The following is a 17,419-nucleotide window of genomic DNA, read 5'->3' as shown; positions in this document are numbered from 1 at the left end:
AAATCTTCTTTTTTTTTTTTTACAATCGAATTTCCCCTCAAACCCCCGAAACTTTTCTTTTTAATCTGAACGCTCCACCATCACTCACTCTCACTCCTCTCTTGCTGATTCCCATCTTGGACTGGGCAACAATTCTTCCTGGCTCTTCTTTCTTCCTTCTCTCTCTCTCCCTCCTCCTTCTCCCTCCTCCCTCCCCCCTTTCACCTCCCCTCCCTACCGTGATTCTTTTCGAAATCACGACGGTCATAATTTGGTCGTGGAACCCGTGTCTCCGCTTCTTCGAGACACTATTTTTCCGTCCCGGTTGACCCTTTTCCCTTTTGGCGTGAGAGAGCAGCCCCCCGGTGATACTCAACCAACTGTAATCAATCAATCAATCCTGAGCGATGGCAACCGTTTCAGCTCCCACCCCCAAGCTGGATCGCTATATTGTCATCCATGTCGCAACCACCTGCGACGAACATGGCGTCTACGTCACCAAGGATTCGGCAGAGGTGATCGAATTGGGGTGGATTTTGTTGGATGCCAAAACCTGCGAGGAGGTACGTTGTTGTTGGAGTTTAATAATCCCCTGTGAATCCAATTCACCCTTTCCCCTCCTGATGCTTTCATTAATCTCTCCCCTCCCGCCTCTGGGCTCGGACCACCACCTCGGAAATTGATCTTCCCCCCCCCCCCATATGACAGCTGGCTAACAGGTTTGCTTCAATGTTTAGTTGCACCGTGAAAGTGTGCTCGTCAAGCCCGTCAACACCCCCATCACGCCGCTTTGCAGTAAGTGCACACTCACACACACCTAATCAATCGTCATCCCGTCCAATGCCTAGCCATTCCCTCCCTGCCACACCTTGTCCCTCCACCCCGGATGTATCGGTCTGCTGGTTCAATGGCTGACGGTCTCCGAAAGCGAGCCTGACAACTCTGACATGGGAGCACGTCCGCTCGGCAGGTACTTTCCGCGATGCCATCGCCCGTTTCGACGAATTCGCCAAGGAACACCTTATCAGCAAGAGCTTGGAGTTTGCTTTCGTGACGTTGGATTCATGGGACCTCCGTGTACAGCTCCCTCGTGAAGCCCGAGACAAGGCCGTCGTTCTCCCCGCATATCTCCAGCATTCCCGGACCTTCGACCTGCGAACCGAGTATCAGAGATGGCAGACTCATCACCCCGAGTCCCTACCCTTCGGTCCCAGCTCCCTTTCCAACATCTGTGCCGCCCTCGAAGTCGAACCCGTTCAAACCTCTGCCCCCATCAAACACAACCTCCCCTTCCATCTGCAGGCGCTGGCCCCCGCATCGCCACGACGGGCCATGGAGGAAGCCATCACGCTGGCCCGCGTCCTCCGCGGCTTGATTCGCAAGTCTCAACCCCCGCATGAGCACCCCGAGATCTTGACCCGCCCCATGGATGCGAGAGCGGACGTTCGTGCCTTCCTGGCCGAGCGGAGCAAGGTGCTGCATTTGAGCGGTCTCCCCCACGATACGACCCAGTCCGAGCTCGAAAGCTGGTTCACACAGTTTGGTGGCCGTCCGATCGCCTTCTGGACCCTGCGGACTCCGGATCAGCACAAGCCTACCGGCACGGGCTTTGCGGTCTTCTCATCTCACGAAGAGGTATGGAATGACTTCACACACTCTCTCTCTCCCTATGGGCGTCCTGTCGTGGCAACTAACCCTCTCCGTAGGCTGCAGAAAGTCTCTGCATGAACGGCCGTGCACTCAACGAGAAGGCCATTGAGGTCTCCCCTTCCTCTAGCCGTGTTCTCGATCGTGCCGCAGAGATCCTCACCCCGTTCCCTCCCTCGAAGAACCGCCCTCGTCCCGGCGACTGGACCTGCCCCTCCTGTGGTTTCTCGAACTTCCAGCGCCGTACCGCTTGTTTCCGTTGCTCGTTCCCCGCCATGGCCGCTACCCCGGATCCGATGGGGTATGGAGCTTTCGGCTACGGCCCGCCCTCCATGATGCCACCTCATATGGGTCACGGTCACGGCATGGGCCATTCTCGTGGCATGGGCGGCAACGGCGGGGTGGTTCCCTTCCGTGCGGGTGACTGGAAGTGTGGCTCAGAGGGTTGTGGCTACCATAACTTCGCCAAGAACATCAACTGTCTGCGTTGTGGTGCACCCCGCTCGGGTGCCGCGGTGGTTGCGGACTCCGCTTTCCCATCGCCCATGGACCCTTCACCTTCGGGCTTTGGCATGGGCCCTAACTCCATGGCGAGCACCCCAGCACCTGGCCCCTTTACCTCCACCGCCGGTGGCTTTGGCGGATTCAGCCAGCAGTTTGGAGCGCCCCCGAACAACTACGCTCTGCCCTCGGCGCTGGGCAGTGGCCCCGGAGGATATCCCCCCATGGGCCAGATGAACGCCGGCTACGGCTCCAGCAACACCTCTCACTCCGCCACTTCGTTTGCTAACCCTGCTACGCAGGCCGCTTTCACCGGTGCTGACCATGCTACCTCCACCAGCGCTTCGAACGGCGCTTTCTACGGAGCGGATGGATCCAACGATCCGTTTGCCTTCCTGTCTACCGGCTTGGGCGGCCTGTCTGTCGCTGACGACGGCCACTCCCGCCGCAACGGTACCGGTGCGAGCAAATCTCCTGCTTAAAGCCGCCGCAGCGAATCACTAAGGCGGGGTGGTTGTACTATTTCCATTTTTCTGTGACGGGCCCCCCCCCCCCATTTTTTGTTTGTGAATATGGTCATCTAGATTGTCGGTATAAGCGACGGTTGATTCTCGTTGATGCGCGTTTGTATAGGGAATTCAGCAGTTCTGGTGCATTCGGTTGGGAGGAGCAGGCCGGTAGCGTGTCGTCGTTTCATCGGATTGGATTCTTTATCTTTTGTTATTTTGTCTCTCGCAACCTTTATGTTGACCCTTTTCGGTATGTTTTACTATTGCGTCTTTGAAGCGATGTTTGAGGGTATAGAAGACCATCCTGGCAGATGGGCTCGGGTGGTTTCGTACATCCATTCGCGAGTCACTGAGGCTTCTCGTTCTTATTTTCCTTCGATCGGCATGAGCTTCGCACTTTTCTTCGCTTTCGTCGCTGTGCATCTGATGAAAGGCATCGCTTGTTTCGATCGCAGTGCGACCAGACGTGGGGGCTCTATCATGGCATTGCATTCTAGATATTTGGTTACCTTATTTTTCTGCTTGTCTTGTTTTTATTTTTCCCAGTTCATCTCTGCGCTCTTTGGCAACAGGAATCATTGGAGAATCACGGTATTGATCACGGATGGGATACACTGGAACGGACTCTGTTGGGGGTGTTGGGGATATTCCTTTTGAGCCATGAAAATTTCAGCCGACGGCGGATTTCAGATATGCGAGGCAACAGGTCGGGAATCGTGAGTGCAACAGGGTTGTTCTGAATGTCCATAATTCATTTTTGTGTGTTTTTGATCCTTTCTTACTTTCCTTTATCACCTGTCTTCTATTGGTATTGATGTTCTTTTTTCCTTTTTGTCTCTGCAAGAAAAGTCGATGAGTCATCATTCTGGATCTACGCAGTACAGACTTAGAGACAGTATATTGTCTGCCATTTTGTATAGGAATCGATGGGGCATTGTGAGCGAGAGCGAGGCGTTGGGGTAGACCAGGACGCATTGGTTATTATCTGCTGTCTACCTTATTTTCTACTATAATGTCACATCATGTATGATCCAGCATTGGTCTCGAGTGAGAGTATAAAAAACCTTAGGCACTACCCAGTCAATTGACCTAAATACTTGTTTCATTGCTATCGCTTTGATTCTGCGGGTTTGTAAATTTGTTCCTTGAATATATATTTCGTCTCACAGTGCATACCATAATGGCCATCCATGAGTTAGGGGAGGGTTCGCTGAGTGAAGAGATTGAAACTTGCAAGGAATATTCTGCATGGAGAAGACAACAATATTGTCAGATTTATGAAACTGGTACAAGTTATCTCCCAATTGTGCCAATGAGGTATAGAGATCTAGGAGTGGGTGATGGACTGGAAGTGGGTAACCGCGCGCCTATGGCGCTAGAGGGGGAGCTCTGGAGGTCTGGAGGCAACCGCGGGACTCGCGTCCACCTCCATCTGTCATCGCTCAAGACGGCTCCCCATCCCAGCATTCTACGATCCGAATCCCACGAATTGCCCTTTCCAATACCTTTCTCGTCCTCATACCATCTGGTTTTGTTTCTTCGCTTTTATTTCGGTTTTCTCTGTTTTCCTGTCGCCCATAATGTCCGGATATGACCGAGCTCTTTCAGGTAAGATAGCTTAGTACCTTAGTTCCATGTGCTTCTCGGTGGGATGATCAACTGAAGCTAACCAACCTGTAGTATTCAGGTATGGGAACCGTCTTCTGCAGCATTCTGTACAGCTCTTTGACCCTTTTTCAGCCCTGATGGGCACGTCTTCCAGGTGGAGTATGCCATGGAAGCTGTGAAGAGAGGTACGTCACCGCCAACCAGGTCGGCCACGCCCTCCTCCCTGACCCCCATCGTTCTTCTCGTCTAGGAACCTGCGCCGTCGGAGTAAAAGGTAAAGATGTTGTCGTGCTGGGCTGCGAGAAGCGTTCCGCCTTGAAGCTCCAAGATACCCGCATCACACCGTCGAAGATCGCCGTGCTCGACAACCATGCCGTTCTCGCTTTCGCTGGATTGAACGCCGATGCTCGTATCCTCATCGACAAGGCTAGACTAGAGGCCCAGTCACACCGCTTGACCGTTGAAGACCCCGTCACTATCGAATATATCACCAAATACATCGCCGGTGTGCAGCAGCGGTACACGCAAAGTGGAGGTGTTCGACCCTTCGGTATTAGTACCCTGGTTGTGGGATTCGATCCGAACGACAAAGTGCCGAGATTATATCAGACTGAGCCATCGGGTATCTATTCTGCTTGGTAGGTGGCTCTGGTGGTCGGGTTTGGAACGCAAAGAAGAAAGACTAATGGGTGTGTGGGGTGATATAGGAAAGCCAACGCTATCGGCCGTTCTAGCAAGACCGTTCGGGAATTCCTCGAGCGCAACCACCAGGATGATATGGACCGTGAGCAGACGATTCAGCTTACCATCAAGTCGTTGTTGGAGGTCGTGCAGACCGGCGCCAAGAACATCGAGGTGGCTATCATGTCACCCGGGCAGACGATCGAGATGCTGCCAGAAGATCAGATCGAGGCCTACGTTAAGAGTATAGAAACCGAGAAGCAAGAGGAGGCTGCGAAGAAGAAGACAGCCCGGACCAGCACCACGACGGCGGCTATCCTAACAAGAGGTGGTGGAGAGTCCAGCGACGCCTAGGAGTAGGCTGGTTTAGTGAATTAGAGCTACATGCCTCTGGTTGACGTCCTACACACGTTTTTCCTTTATAATATCGGAGATCTTGCCGAAGCGACCTTTACGACAATAAAGAACTCTTTCCCCGTCGTTTATACACAGAGACCCCCGGGAGGTCTCTCTAGGAATATCGTCGTCTAAAGATTTGTAGCCTGACTGTCGGCAGGAGGTAGAAAGCATAATATCGTAATCGTCGTAATCCACAGTTGGCCGCCTCCACTTATCCCAGACGATCTTCGGCATCCCTGACGTTGAAGATCGACCGCTCCTGGTGGCCGCGTACTCGGTCATCCTTGAGCATTCTTTCTCGCATATCAGCATCCCATCCTGGAAAATCGAATAAAAGGGGAGGTAAGTACCTGTTGTCGACACGAGCATCCTCACCCTCGACCTGCAATGCGGGCTTGGGTGTGACGGCCTCCAGCACGAAGTGGTTATCGCAATGCGGGCAGTATTCGTCACTATCAAAAGTTTCCCCTTAGTCATGTGTTCGAAGTACCGTATGCTCGTACCGCGGAGGATTGACCTACCTCTCTTCGAATTCTGTCGAGTCCTTCCGGAAACATTTCTTGCACTTTTTACAGGCGAACACCTGTACCAATCTCCTTTAGAATGTCTATCAGCTTGAGAGGAGACGTGAATGGAGGGGTACCATTTCGGTGGTCTTCATGAGGGCATGGGATTCTTGTTCATGGTGGCATTCGGCGCAGTCGAACCACTTCTTGCCTGGAGTTCGGATGAGTAGGACGGCGGCGGTGGTGAATTTGTAATAGACTCACAGCATGCCGAACGAATGGCCACTTGGGCGTTGAGGATGTGTTTACTGCGCAGGAGGGTGTCAGTTGACCGGTTGATGGATTTGCTTAATTTTTTTTTGCTCTCTCTCTTTCTCTTTCTCTTTCCCCCGTGGCTTGACAAGGGAGCCGGGATCATCAACGTACCACATGATGAAGAGGGATTTGAGTCAGGGGATGAGGGTCTACGTGGGTGGTGGAGGGAGGAAAATCGAAGGAAGAGGGTAGGTATATTATGGTCCTTAATGGGGAAGTAATCGCGATTATTGGGGAGGGATTAATTTAAAATTATTGGCAGGGCGGAAACTAAAAATAAAGGCCTGCCTGACGGTCTTTACCATGGATTGGTACTGTGGGAACTCTAACAATACAATAAATGACATCGTTATACAAGTTAGGGAGGCAGTTGCTTGGGATAGTAATTTTATTTTATTTTTGGGACCGACAGATTGAATTCGGGATTAGTGCTCTTGTTAGAGGAATTGTTTATTATTTTATTCGTCGTTGTTTTTGTTTGATCTTATTTTTGCCTATTTTCGAGTATTCATTTTTCTCTTGACACAAAAGACTGGTCTGCTGTACTCGTCATTTTGCCTTCTCCTTTTAAGTTCACTTTGTCCCCTTTCTATCGCGAGATCGTCGTTACTCCTCAACCGTTCCTTCAACTCTCTCTTTCTTTTTCTCTTTCTCTCTTTCAAACTCTCCCCTACTCTCTCTTTATTTCCCCTCCAGCCCTCCTTCATTCCCTCCCGCCCGGAAGATCCATTCCGCTCAACGTTTCCCCCTCCCTCTCCGCTCCGTCTGTATTTATAGCAGCCGATTCGTTTCCGCCTGACGAACTGCCCGCAACTCCGCCACAGTCTCGACCCCTCGGGTCTGTTAACCGCAACGCTGTTAAACCTCGGGGTGAACCATCATACATACCGTTGACTCTATTGTCCCTAAGATCTTACCTCCGTCGTATACGCCGTTCCATTGAAGCCTATGATCTATCTTTCCAACCCGTCATCGTGCCGGATCTATAGTCGTGGCCATGCAGGGAAACGGTAGATCGAGGGACGGCACCGATAGTGCTCCCCTGGTACGTCTGGCGCATCGTCCCTAATGCTGACGAGGGAACCCCTGCTCACACAATCAACCTCTACAGAGACCAGTGTCTTCCCTTCTGTCTCATTTCGAGAACCTATCCCATCGCCGAACCCCGTCCGCCTCTCCAAGTGGCCCCCGCGACCCGACCTCGTACCTGAAATCCCCTGAACCCGTTGACGATTTTCGCTCCGCCCGCGCCTCTCTGGACTTGTCTCGTCCGCGGTCTCCTTGGGTCCCCTCCACAGATTTTCAGAATGGCCAGGGGACCGAGTATAGAAATGGCGCTCCGCGTCAACGTGGGGTGTCCCCGGGACGATCGCCAGGCAGACGGCAAAGCAGACCTATGTCGATGAACCTACATTCCTCGCCGCAACTGGCGCCCACCCTCACAATAGATTCACCGCGATCCCCTCCACGAGGCTTTGGGACGCATCCAGCCCATAACGAGGATATCCGGGCGTCTCGCAGTCCACCGAGTGCTCCGCGGGAGTCATTACCGCCCAGGCCGATTGCGCAGGCAAACTCCCTTACTCGACCGACCACTCCTACCTATCCATCGTCGGTGCCGATCGAACACAGAATTGCTTCTCACCTGTCTCCAGGCCATCCCGACTCCGCTGTATCGACGCGCGACAGTCCGTCAGAGCGACGGTTGAAGAGTGCTTCGTTACCTCCACCCGCTAACCGAGCGGAGAAGCCTAAAATCCCGGCTAAACCCGCTGGTTTGTCATTCCCTGATGGGAATGGCCTGGCTCCTCGTCAGGAACGTCCCCATGTAGAGGATGCGACATCTCCCTTCAGTACGCCCCCGGGCAGTCCTGACAAGTCACCGCCGAAAGTACCATCTGCCACAAAGCCGCAGCCGCAGCCTTCCCCATCTCGACCCGTACCCCCGCCAGCTCGGAGATCATTCGACGAAAGGAGACCTCATCCGAGTGCACTTGGCTTGCCAGAGCGGCCACAACCTCCTCGGCGGCCATCTCCGAGGCCTACACGAGACACGAAGCCCCTGATGGTACAAATTCCGCCGCGACAAAGCTCTCAGCAGGAAACCATGTCTGCTATTCCACATACCACACATCGTCTCCAGAGTTTTGATAGCCCACGGGAGCCCCCTGGCCTGCCCCCGCGGCAGCCGTCGATCGCACGTCGAGGTGCTCGATCGCCAGGACCACAGCTTGATCGTTTAAAGAGTCCGGTACAGCCTGAGTGGCCCCCTCGACCGGAATTGCGCCCACATCATACCGGTGAGGTTCATACGCCGAGACAGCTTCAACGACAGCCGTCGTTCTCGCGAGAAACCAAGCCCGGACCTCCCCCTGCCATTCCGGAGCGCCCTGTTGTTGATCGGCCGGTTGTGGAGAGGCAACCTGTGCGTCCAGTTCCCGCCCCGAGCGAGGATGAGCAACCTCTCGATGAGGCCCCCGCCCCACGGACGGACTACCCGGATGCGTCTTTGGCTAACCGGCGACCGCCGCTTCTGAAGAAAGGCCCCCAGGAGATCCCGACGCGCTATGACACGCGACTCATGGATGTGTGTGGGAAATATGTATGCACCACTGGCTATTTGACCCGAGTTTGGGATCTTACGACGGGCGAACAAATCATGACTCTCAGCCATGGCGAAACCGTCAAGTGTCTGTCGCTGGCTTTCAAACCGGGGAACGGTCTGGAGGACGAGGGACAGCGACTGTGGCTTGGTACCAGCGCTGGTGATCTTCACGAGGTTGATATTGCCACTCAGTCGGTTGTAGCGTCACGATCCTATCCCTCCCGTAGGGAGGTGATCAAGATCCATCGGCATAAGAAAGAGATGTGGACTCTAGATGACGAGGGGCGCTTGCTCGTCTGGCCACCTGACGAGTCCGGGACCCCTAATCTCCAGTATAGCTACCATAATCCTTATGACCGGGTTGCGCGTGGGCATACCTTCTCGGTCGTCGTAGGCGATACGCTGTGGCTGGCAACGGGTAGAGAGGTACAAATCTATCGACCCAATGCCCGCGACGACGTGTCCTTCAAAGTACTCAAGCGGCCGCTGGGCTCACAGCATTCGGGAGAGGTGACATCTGGTGCTTATACTACTAAAGACGGCGGCCGTGTGTATCTGGGACACGCTGATGGAAAGGTGACTATATACTCGGCTCATGATTATACGTGTCTCGGGGTTGTAAATGTCAGTGTCTACAAGATCAACTGCTTAGGTATTGTCGGGGACTACCTTTGGGCTGGGTACAAGACGGGCATGATCTACGTGTACGATACGTCAACCAATCCGTGGATGGTGCGGAAGGATTGGCGGGCTCATGACAGTCCGGTGTCTGCATTCCTCCTCGACACCAGCAGCGTGTGGACGATGAACCGGCTTCAAGTGACGTCGTTAGGCACAGATAACTGCATTCGCCTTTGGGACGGCATGCTGGAGGATGATTGGATGGGTAAGTTGCCTGGATCGTCACTGCATACACCAGAACTAACGATCGGACAGAATCTCGAATGCAATCCAAGGACGTGGAGTACTGTACCTTCCGGGAAATCCGCGCGTCAGTTTTGACGTGGAATGCCGGTGCCTCCACCCCAGGCAGCGCGCGCACATCGACCTTTATCCAAGACGCTATTCATCCCGAGGACCCGCCGGAGATTCTAGTCTTTGGATTCCAGGAACTAGTGGATCTCGAGAATAAGAAAATCACAGCCAGTGCGTATCTCGTACCTGAAATTTCGGTCTAGTTAATGTTGACTAACGTGTTGCAGAGAGCTTGCTTATGGGAAGTAAGAAGAAGGAGAGTAGTGAGAAAGAGCATATCAGCCGTCAGTACCGCGTGTGGATGGAGCATCTAACACGGGTTATCAACGAGTGCATGCCCCTGGACGAGTCGTATGTGCTTTTGCATAGCGCGAATATGATTGGTCTGTTCACATGTATCTTTGTGAAACATAAAGAGCGACAACGGATCAAGGATATGAGCGCTGCGGAGGTGAAGCGTGGAATGGGTGGATTGCATGGAAACAAGGTACGCGCGCAGCATGACATTGTCTGCACCCCAGCTAACTGGAACCTGTAGGGCGCACTGATCCTCCGCTTCATTCTTGACGACAGTTCTCTCTGCTTTGTGAACTGCCATTTGGCAGCCGGGCAGTCGCACACGACACATCGCAACAATGATATCGCCGCCATCCTGGAGTCGGAGTCCCTGCCGCCTGAATCTAGTCTCATGACTCGCGCAGATCGTTTTGTTAGTGGCGGGGATGGATCAATGATCATGGATCACGAGATTTGTATCTTGAACGGAGACCTCAACTATCGCATTGACTCTATACCGCGCAACGTCATTATCGAGGACATTCGCAACAACAAATTTACGAAGCTGCTCGAACGGGACCAATTGCTGGCATCGAGACGCAAGAACCCGGGTTTCCGCCTGCGCTCTTTCATCGAGGCCCCGATCACGTTTGCGCCGACATACAAGTATGACGTGGGCACAGATGACTACGACACTAGCGACAAGAAACGTTCTCCCGCCTGGTGTGACCGCGTCCTGTACCGGGGAATCGGCCGGGTGAAGCAACTCGAATACCGACGACACGAAGCTAGAGCCTCTGATCACCGTCCAGTCAGCGCATCATTCAAACTCCGGGTCAAGACCGTCCAGCCGAACGAACGCGCGGCGGTCTGGGAATCCTGCCAACAGGAGTTCCAGAAGGAAAAGCGCCGACTTGCCTCGGAAGCAAGGTACGTCCTACTCCGCTACCATACACCTCTCCACCCAGCCAGATCTGCTAACTGAGAACCTCACAGCATTGACTACCTTATCAGCATTCTCGGCACCGAACCCCAGCAAGCTCGCGCATTGATTCTGGGGGATGGGAACTAATTCAGCCTGTCTTTACACCCCCCTTCGTTCATTATTTCCCTAGATGCAGTTACATTGGCTATTGAGCGGATAAGAAGATTAGAGATTAGCGCCAGGCGATGTGTACGACTAATGATTTCACGATAGATATGTATCATGAGCTGGGTTAGATTATGGGGATGGGTAGAGCCTATGGTTACTTGCCTTAATTTTAATTGTGCTGTATCTATACGATGCTGGCTTTGCTGGAATATCAATCGACTATGTTCTCTTATATATTGGCACCTGCGTAAAGCCATCGATTGCAGATCAAATGGCAGTGAATTACCAGATGTGGTATAGCTTGCCTAATCTGGTCAAGCGTCTAGCTGCCGCTTGGCGTCGTGGTGCGTGGTCTTTAAAGATGGACGGATAATCTCATGTGGGGCTGACTCGACAACTTCAACGACTTTGGCAAGTTCCGAGTCGCTGTCACATCGACCTAATCCATTATAAATAAAGCCATCGTTGTAAACTTGTAATGACCTCCAATTCAATGACAGTCATCACTGAGTCGACCTCAGCTTCAATTGCGGAGAATGCTTGTGCTGCTTGCAGAGAGCAGAAGAGGGGATGTGACAAGATGTTGCCATCATGCGGCCGGTGCACCAGGTACTGCAATGCATCTTTGACTAGATATCTTTTTGTCTTGCAACACCACTGAGAATGGGAAAAGGCTGAATCGTTCGTGCAATTATCTCTGGCATACCGCCTCGGACAGGTCTCCGTCTGAAGGGCTGACTGCTTTGCTGCGGCCGGAGTTGGACGACCCCAAAGCGCCTGGTCTTGATGTCGATCTATTGTACTGTAATATGCTGCACCAAGCTCTGGAAGAACACGGTTCGACTCTCGCTCGGCTTGTGGACGAATTCATTTCCTACAGCCTGCCATGGTTTCCGGTTGTGATGGAGCGGCCTTTTATGGAAAGCCTTGAGAGACTAGGTCATGAACATAATGCAGATACTGCTCTACTCGCTCTCACCATGCTTCTTGTCGTGCAGGGAGCCCGACCCGATAGAGCTACAAATCCATCACATCGAAATTACATCCTGTGCAAGGACCTTTACGCTGCTCTTCAGCTAAGACGCGCGCCTTCATTACAACTGGTACAGAGCGGTCTTCTGATAGCCTTACACGAGACCGGGGAATCCTCCCCGGGAGCGGCCTCACTGACCATAGCAAGCTGTGCGAGGTTAGGCTACTCAATGAAACTCAATATAGACGATGGGAGTGATTACGAAGATTATCTCTCCTGGGAGGCTGCTGAGGAACGAAGACGGGTGTGGACTGGGATATATTTGCTGGATCGGTATCAGCGTCTCATGAGTAACTGCAATTCTGGAAGGGGCTGACCTTATTTGGATACAGCGTCATATACCAGGTAGCAACCGAATTCAAAGCGCCTCATGTATTAGAAGACCTTGCAGATCACTTCCGACTGCCTGTAGATGATGCATGTTTGAGAACAAACAAAACTCAGGCGACCCAGGCTCCCTCCCACCAGCCGGTGTCCGTGCCGGTCGATGTTCCAGTCTGCTATTACGCCCGGGAGATCCAGGCTGTCCGTTTTCTCGGTGAAGTACAGTTGCTACAAAGACACATCGACGTCAATTCGCAGCCGGAGAAATTCGAATCTCTGGATCACCGACTAATGCAGTTCGCGGGAAGGCTGTTTGAGCAGACGCCCCAGGGGTGGGCAGTCTTATGTGGAGCTAATGCGATCACCCTAACGTGAGATCCCTGCCAATACCAATATAGGACCGGCACTAATTGACGATAGGGCTGCATTGGCCCTTCATCGAATTGGAATTGATCGTACGGTGAAGTCCCAAACCTTAGGGACATCTGATGGTGCAGAAGCATCGCTTCTAGCTTTGACTTCGTTTATTAATATGGTCCGCGATACATGCAATAATTTTAATATGCTCAGTGCGCAGGAGAAAATTCCATCTGCACCGCTACCTGCTGTTGTGTGCACGGGGGAAGCTGTCCTTACTGGGATTAGGATGAAGGAGCTGCTCGGAGAGCAGTTTCAGCTAGACTATGAGCCATTCCGACTGACATTGCTTTACGCGAGGAAATCGTGGAAATTGGCTGATATGTGTAGCACCTCATGTACCATGGATTCGGAATGCTAACTCCCTTAGATCGATATTTGCAGCAAATGGGATGACCGTTGAATCTCGCTCGTGCCTCAAATACCTGTTGTCAATCTCCCTCAACTTGTCTCACTGAAAGCATTACTCATCTGTGCCACTATTGATCGGACTTCCGATCGAGCATCATCCAGCAGCTGCTTAACAGTCGTCACCTCCTTAATGGACCCAACTCCAGTGCCCCTATTTGTCTTGTGTGAGTAGAGCTCCAAATATTTACACGTAGACACTCACGCCCATATAATGGTTCTGTCATTTTCTCCCTTTTCTCTAGCGTCCCTGTGTCGTTTAACGATTTCTTCATCTGTAACGCCGCGCCGAAAGTCCTCGTAGCTGCGACCGATGATGGCCCTGCCGTCATATTGCGTAGGCCAGAAGTCGGTCGAATTGAAGACATCGTGCTTCCGTGATTTAATTGTCGTTGTGGCTCCGTCAGTCGTGGAAACAAGCTTGTCTTTTGTGGAATCCGGAGCTGTGCATTCAACAGTAGCAACGAACTGAGTTCAATGCATTAGTATTCAGACATGCTTGAGAAAGTGAAGCCATGACTTGCTCTGGTTCCCATCACGACTCCATCCGCACCTTGCATACGAATATCATTAGCACGTCCATACGCTGTGTATCATTACCTGTCGAAGATAATGAAGCTCACCCAACCCCATAGCCGCAACCATCCCCCTCGCATCTACAATACCACCCGCAGCCAACAAATGGACCTCCTCCGCTTTACCCAATTCACGAAGCAGCCCCTTCACCTCCGGCACGAGCGCAAGCAGACTCGCCCCCTGCGCCCACTGGTGCCCACCCGCATCCGACCCCTGAACGACGAGGACATCCGCCCCATAGTCGATCGCCTCCCTCGCCGCCTGTACCGTCCCGACCTGCACGAACACTTTCACATCCCAGTTCTCCCTCTCTCTGAGCCGATGAACCGCCGTGATGACAGGCACATATTCCGACGCATTCGCCGGAAACGAAAGCCAGATACCGGTTGTCCGCGCGGCGCATAGAATCGGAAGTACATTTTCGATTAGGCCTTCTGGCTGGAGCATAAGACAGCCCACACCTATGGGGAGTTTTTCATCTGGGGTTGTGATGCCAAGGAGTGATCGGGTGGTGTTGAGCTCCGTTTGTAGTCTTTCAAGCTGTGGAGACCCCGTTCTGAAGTCGAAGCCGCCGGCTATGAATCCTATAATCGAGTTTCTGAGTCTTGGTCTTGCTTAACTAGAAGGGAAAGGGGTTTTATAGGGTTGTACCATAGCCCCCAGCAGATGAAACGGCGCTTGCTAGACGGCTATATGCATAGCCCTCCATGGGCGCATTGGCAATGAAGGGGGATTTAGTATTTGGGAAGAGTTGATGCATCTTTTCGTCTCTTTCTCGACTAGTGTATGTTTGGGTGAAAATAGCGAAGTAAGAAGAGGGGGCCAGCAGCTGTGGTTTAATACTAGATGCTCTGGTTGGCTGCCAATGAAGTCTCTCTGTCCAGCGGTGGAAGTGCGGCCGCTAGTGCCACTTCAAGCTACTGTGGATGGACGCCTTATTCCAGATGGACCCGCCGGCCAAGTGCGGCCGCTAGTGTGACGTAGTGGCGCTGCCCACTTGCTCCCCACATAGTCTGGACTACTCGGACGGCTACGGATTGCCTTGATGACAATCCAGATAGATTCGCCTCCGAATAAGTATAAAAGGACCATAGAACCCGATTTTAATTTCACACAAATACTACCCTCTTGCCTACTAAACACGTTGACTTTGGTTGTGCTTTGCTTCTTAATCTATACCTCTCGTTCACCATGGACTCAAGAACCCTCCTATTGATCGGCTCTGGTCCTGGAATCGGCGTGGCTGTGGCATCCCTGTTTGCCCAAAAGCGCTTTGATTATATTGCCCTGTTCGCCCGGAACGCCTCACAACTACAAGCAGATAAAGAGAGAATTCTCTCTGCTGCCGCAGAGGCCGGTCGCCAAGTGAATGTCCGGACGTGGAAAGTGGACATCACCGATCTGGACCAATTCAAGACGGCTTTAGCAGAAGTCCAGTCCTTCGGGACACTGGAATGTGTCTATTTCAACGCGGCTCGCGTGGCCGGAAGCAACTTCTTTGACTTCCCTATTGAGGATATCGAGTTGGATCTGAAGGTAAAGTGGAATAGATTGTCACTGCAGAGACGTTGTCCAACAAATCAATCAACTTTCTAGCTCTCGGTTACTGCCTTCTATGTTGCTGCTCAATGGGCAATACCCATCCTGGCCAGTACAATGCAAAAGAACCCAGGAACCGGCTTCAAGCCGACTTTTCTAGTGACAAGCAGTCTCTTGCCGGTGGATCCGATCCCGGAATTATTTTCCTTGTCAATGGCAAAAGCTGCGCAGGCAAATATGGTCAAGTCGTTGCAGAAATTTGTTGCGAAGGGAACGCACGTCGGAATGGTTGTCGTGGGAGGGATTGTATCGCCGGACTCGGAGTTCATGAATCCGACTACCATTGCTCAACAAGCGTGGGAGCTGTTCAACCAGGATGGAGCGGATTGGAAATCTCAGGTGAGTATTCTGGAGGATAAAATTGATTGGAGTCCACTTCTGTGAGAATATCTTCCTATCCTTCTCTCCTAGCATAGTTAAAGACTTGTTATGACTCAGCAAAATGCGGTGCAGCTCCCTTATAGTTTGAGAGAATATCCAGAAGTATACTCTTGGATGAAAATGATAGCATCTTCGGTAGACCACGATACTATATTTTAATGCTTTTGTCGGCACTTTTGATGTAAACACCGACTATATTGATCCCTTCTACAACCAAAGACCATGCACAACCATGGCTTTTCCACCGTCACTCCGTATAATTATGTATCATGAGCTGGGTTAGATTATGGGGATGGGTAGAGCCTGTAGTTACTTGCTTTAATCTTAATTGTGCTGTATCTATACGATGCTTTGCTGGAATATTAATCGACTATGTTCTCTTACATATTGGCACCTGACCCCGGTACCCTGTCAACGGCGAAATCATAGATTGCTAATCGGCTTTCGAGAGATCAACCTATGGATTTTGCGTCGTGCATTATGACAGGTGAAAATGGTAGTTGGATTGTTTCTAGGTGGGCAAAGTTGAAAGGGGATAGATAAGTCGAAAAGGGTATACTGAAGGTGAACACTGGCTCCAAGATTCCGGCCGTCGGATTCGGGACATGGAGCACGCAATACAACATGTCGCTTTGCTATGCATGGCTTAATATCCGTGGACAAGCAGATACCTCTATGTGCATGTTTCTCTTTAATTATATCTATATTGTGTCGTGGTCAACAGCTCCTGTTTCCCGATTCTGCATTCATACACTATACAATCTTTGAAAGAGACAAGCAGGTCCCACATTAGGGTCCAGGTGCCTTGGGATTATAAACGATATCACATATATTTGTGTTGCATGTGGTGTGATGAGGGTAGCCTATCACTATATACATGTGCCCTTAAAGCAAACAGTTATGATCCTGAAATTATCGCATGTCAATAGGTACTCAGATATGCTCAGGCTGCATCCAGAAAGCAGCACTGCCGGGATGTTCCTTCCGCAGGTTCTGGAAGATTAAGGCATAATAGTAGCTGTAAGGAAAGGTGCCAACGCGTGCTGTAACATACTTCTACCGTAGCTTCTTATATCCAATATACACATTATAGTAAGAGATAGTCCTCTGCTCCTGCCTCTAATTCTGTAACTGCTGCGACTGTAATTGCTCTTCAGAAGCTGGAATCTTTCCATCTGCCGAAACCTCAACTTGTTCCTTAACCCCCCTATGATGCTCTTTTTGAGAATACGAGATGGTGCTCAGTCCTGGCTACCCTTCCTATTCTTTCCAGCGCCGTTCGGTGCCTTTCAGTCTAGTCTGTTGACTATTGTATCATCATCAAGGCAAGTGATTCTAAAACCCTTGTTACGATCTGAGACGGTGGCAATGATGAAAGACTAAGTGTTATGACGCTCAGCTTCGGCAGACTTTTTCAGTTCTTTTAAGTGTGCGACTGCCTACATATGACGCCGTGTGACGACACAGTTGATGGGGAGAATATGGGTATGTGTGCCTAGAAGAACACCGGTAGCGAGGGTTGACTGCCTAACAGGTGTCATCGCTACAAGAAGAAGGTTATTTTCGCATTGCGTCAAGAGGACTATC

At 51.6% G+C, this 17,419-nt stretch overlaps 7 protein-coding genes across 7 annotated transcripts; 5 read left to right on the top strand and 2 right to left on the bottom strand.

Annotated features, from left to right (window-relative positions):
• Nucleotides 1-35: 35 nt before the first annotated feature.
• BDV37DRAFT_64192 (putative RNA binding protein (Arp)) lies at nt 36-2,723 on the top strand. Its single transcript, XM_032090992.1, has 4 exons — nt 36-542; nt 717-774; nt 908-1,614; nt 1,686-2,723. The coding sequence occupies exons 1-4, from the start codon at nt 387-389 to the stop codon at nt 2,607-2,609; spliced, it is 1,845 nt and encodes a 614-aa protein (XP_031943710.1). The 5' UTR covers nt 36-386; the 3' UTR covers nt 2,610-2,723.
• Nucleotides 2,724-4,216: 1,493 nt separating this feature from the next.
• Nucleotides 4,217-5,279, top strand: pre6 (proteasome core particle subunit alpha 4; the record flags this gene model as incomplete). Its single annotated transcript, XM_032086720.1, has 5 exons — nt 4,217-4,244; nt 4,317-4,323; nt 4,377-4,429; nt 4,495-4,882; nt 4,952-5,279. The coding sequence occupies 5 exons, from the start codon at nt 4,217-4,219 to the stop codon at nt 5,277-5,279; spliced, it is 804 nt and encodes a 267-aa protein (XP_031943709.1).
• Nucleotides 5,280-5,407: 128 nt separating this feature from the next.
• Nucleotides 5,408-6,419, bottom strand: BDV37DRAFT_64159 (CHY zinc finger protein). Its single transcript, XM_032090991.1, has 6 exons — nt 6,257-6,419; nt 6,095-6,138; nt 5,968-6,041; nt 5,846-5,907; nt 5,675-5,776; nt 5,408-5,617 (listed from the first exon to the last, which is right to left on the bottom strand). The coding sequence occupies exons 1-6, from the start codon at nt 6,259-6,261 to the stop codon at nt 5,536-5,538; spliced, it is 369 nt and encodes a 122-aa protein (XP_031943708.1). The 5' UTR covers nt 6,262-6,419; the 3' UTR covers nt 5,408-5,535.
• A 33-nt stretch (nt 6,420-6,452) lies between these two features.
• BDV37DRAFT_243106 (putative inositol polyphosphate phosphatase) lies at nt 6,453-11,425 on the top strand. The gene is made up of 6 exons (XM_032081394.1): nt 6,453-7,190; nt 7,257-9,636; nt 9,687-9,896; nt 9,953-10,212; nt 10,264-10,931; nt 10,998-11,425. The coding sequence occupies exons 1-6, from the start codon at nt 7,143-7,145 to the stop codon at nt 11,071-11,073; spliced, it is 3,642 nt and encodes a 1,213-aa protein (XP_031943707.1). The 5' UTR covers nt 6,453-7,142; the 3' UTR covers nt 11,074-11,425.
• A 97-nt stretch (nt 11,426-11,522) lies between these two features.
• BDV37DRAFT_64099 (putative C6 transcription factor) lies at nt 11,523-13,314 on the top strand. Its single transcript, XM_032090989.1, has 3 exons — nt 11,523-12,400; nt 12,460-12,822; nt 12,872-13,314. The coding sequence occupies exons 1-3, from the start codon at nt 11,904-11,906 to the stop codon at nt 13,227-13,229; spliced, it is 1,218 nt and encodes a 405-aa protein (XP_031943706.1). The 5' UTR covers nt 11,523-11,903; the 3' UTR covers nt 13,230-13,314.
• On the bottom strand, nt 13,310-14,612 carry BDV37DRAFT_269995 (nitronate monooxygenase; the record flags this gene model as incomplete). The annotated part of the gene is made up of 4 exons (XM_032084470.1): nt 13,310-13,430; nt 13,482-13,719; nt 13,900-14,436; nt 14,504-14,612. The coding sequence occupies 4 exons, from the start codon at nt 14,610-14,612 to the stop codon at nt 13,310-13,312; spliced, it is 1,005 nt and encodes a 334-aa protein (XP_031943705.1).
• A 371-nt stretch (nt 14,613-14,983) lies between these two features.
• On the top strand, nt 14,984-15,923 carry BDV37DRAFT_243096 (putative short-chain alcohol dehydrogenase). Its single transcript, XM_032081393.1, has 2 exons — nt 14,984-15,388; nt 15,449-15,923. The coding sequence occupies exons 1-2, from the start codon at nt 15,044-15,046 to the stop codon at nt 15,833-15,835; spliced, it is 732 nt and encodes a 243-aa protein (XP_031943704.1). The 5' UTR covers nt 14,984-15,043; the 3' UTR covers nt 15,836-15,923.
• The last annotated feature ends 1,496 nt before the right edge of the window (nt 15,924-17,419 follow it).

Source organism: Aspergillus pseudonomiae (assembly GCF_009193645.1).
Source record: "Aspergillus pseudonomiae strain CBS 119388 unplaced genomic scaffold BDV37scaffold_17, whole genome shotgun sequence".
Lineage (NCBI taxonomy): Eukaryota > Fungi > Ascomycota > Eurotiomycetes > Eurotiales > Aspergillaceae > Aspergillus > Aspergillus pseudonomiae.
Note: the sequence above shows the minus strand (reverse complement) of the source record. Positions and strands in the feature narration are given on the sequence as shown.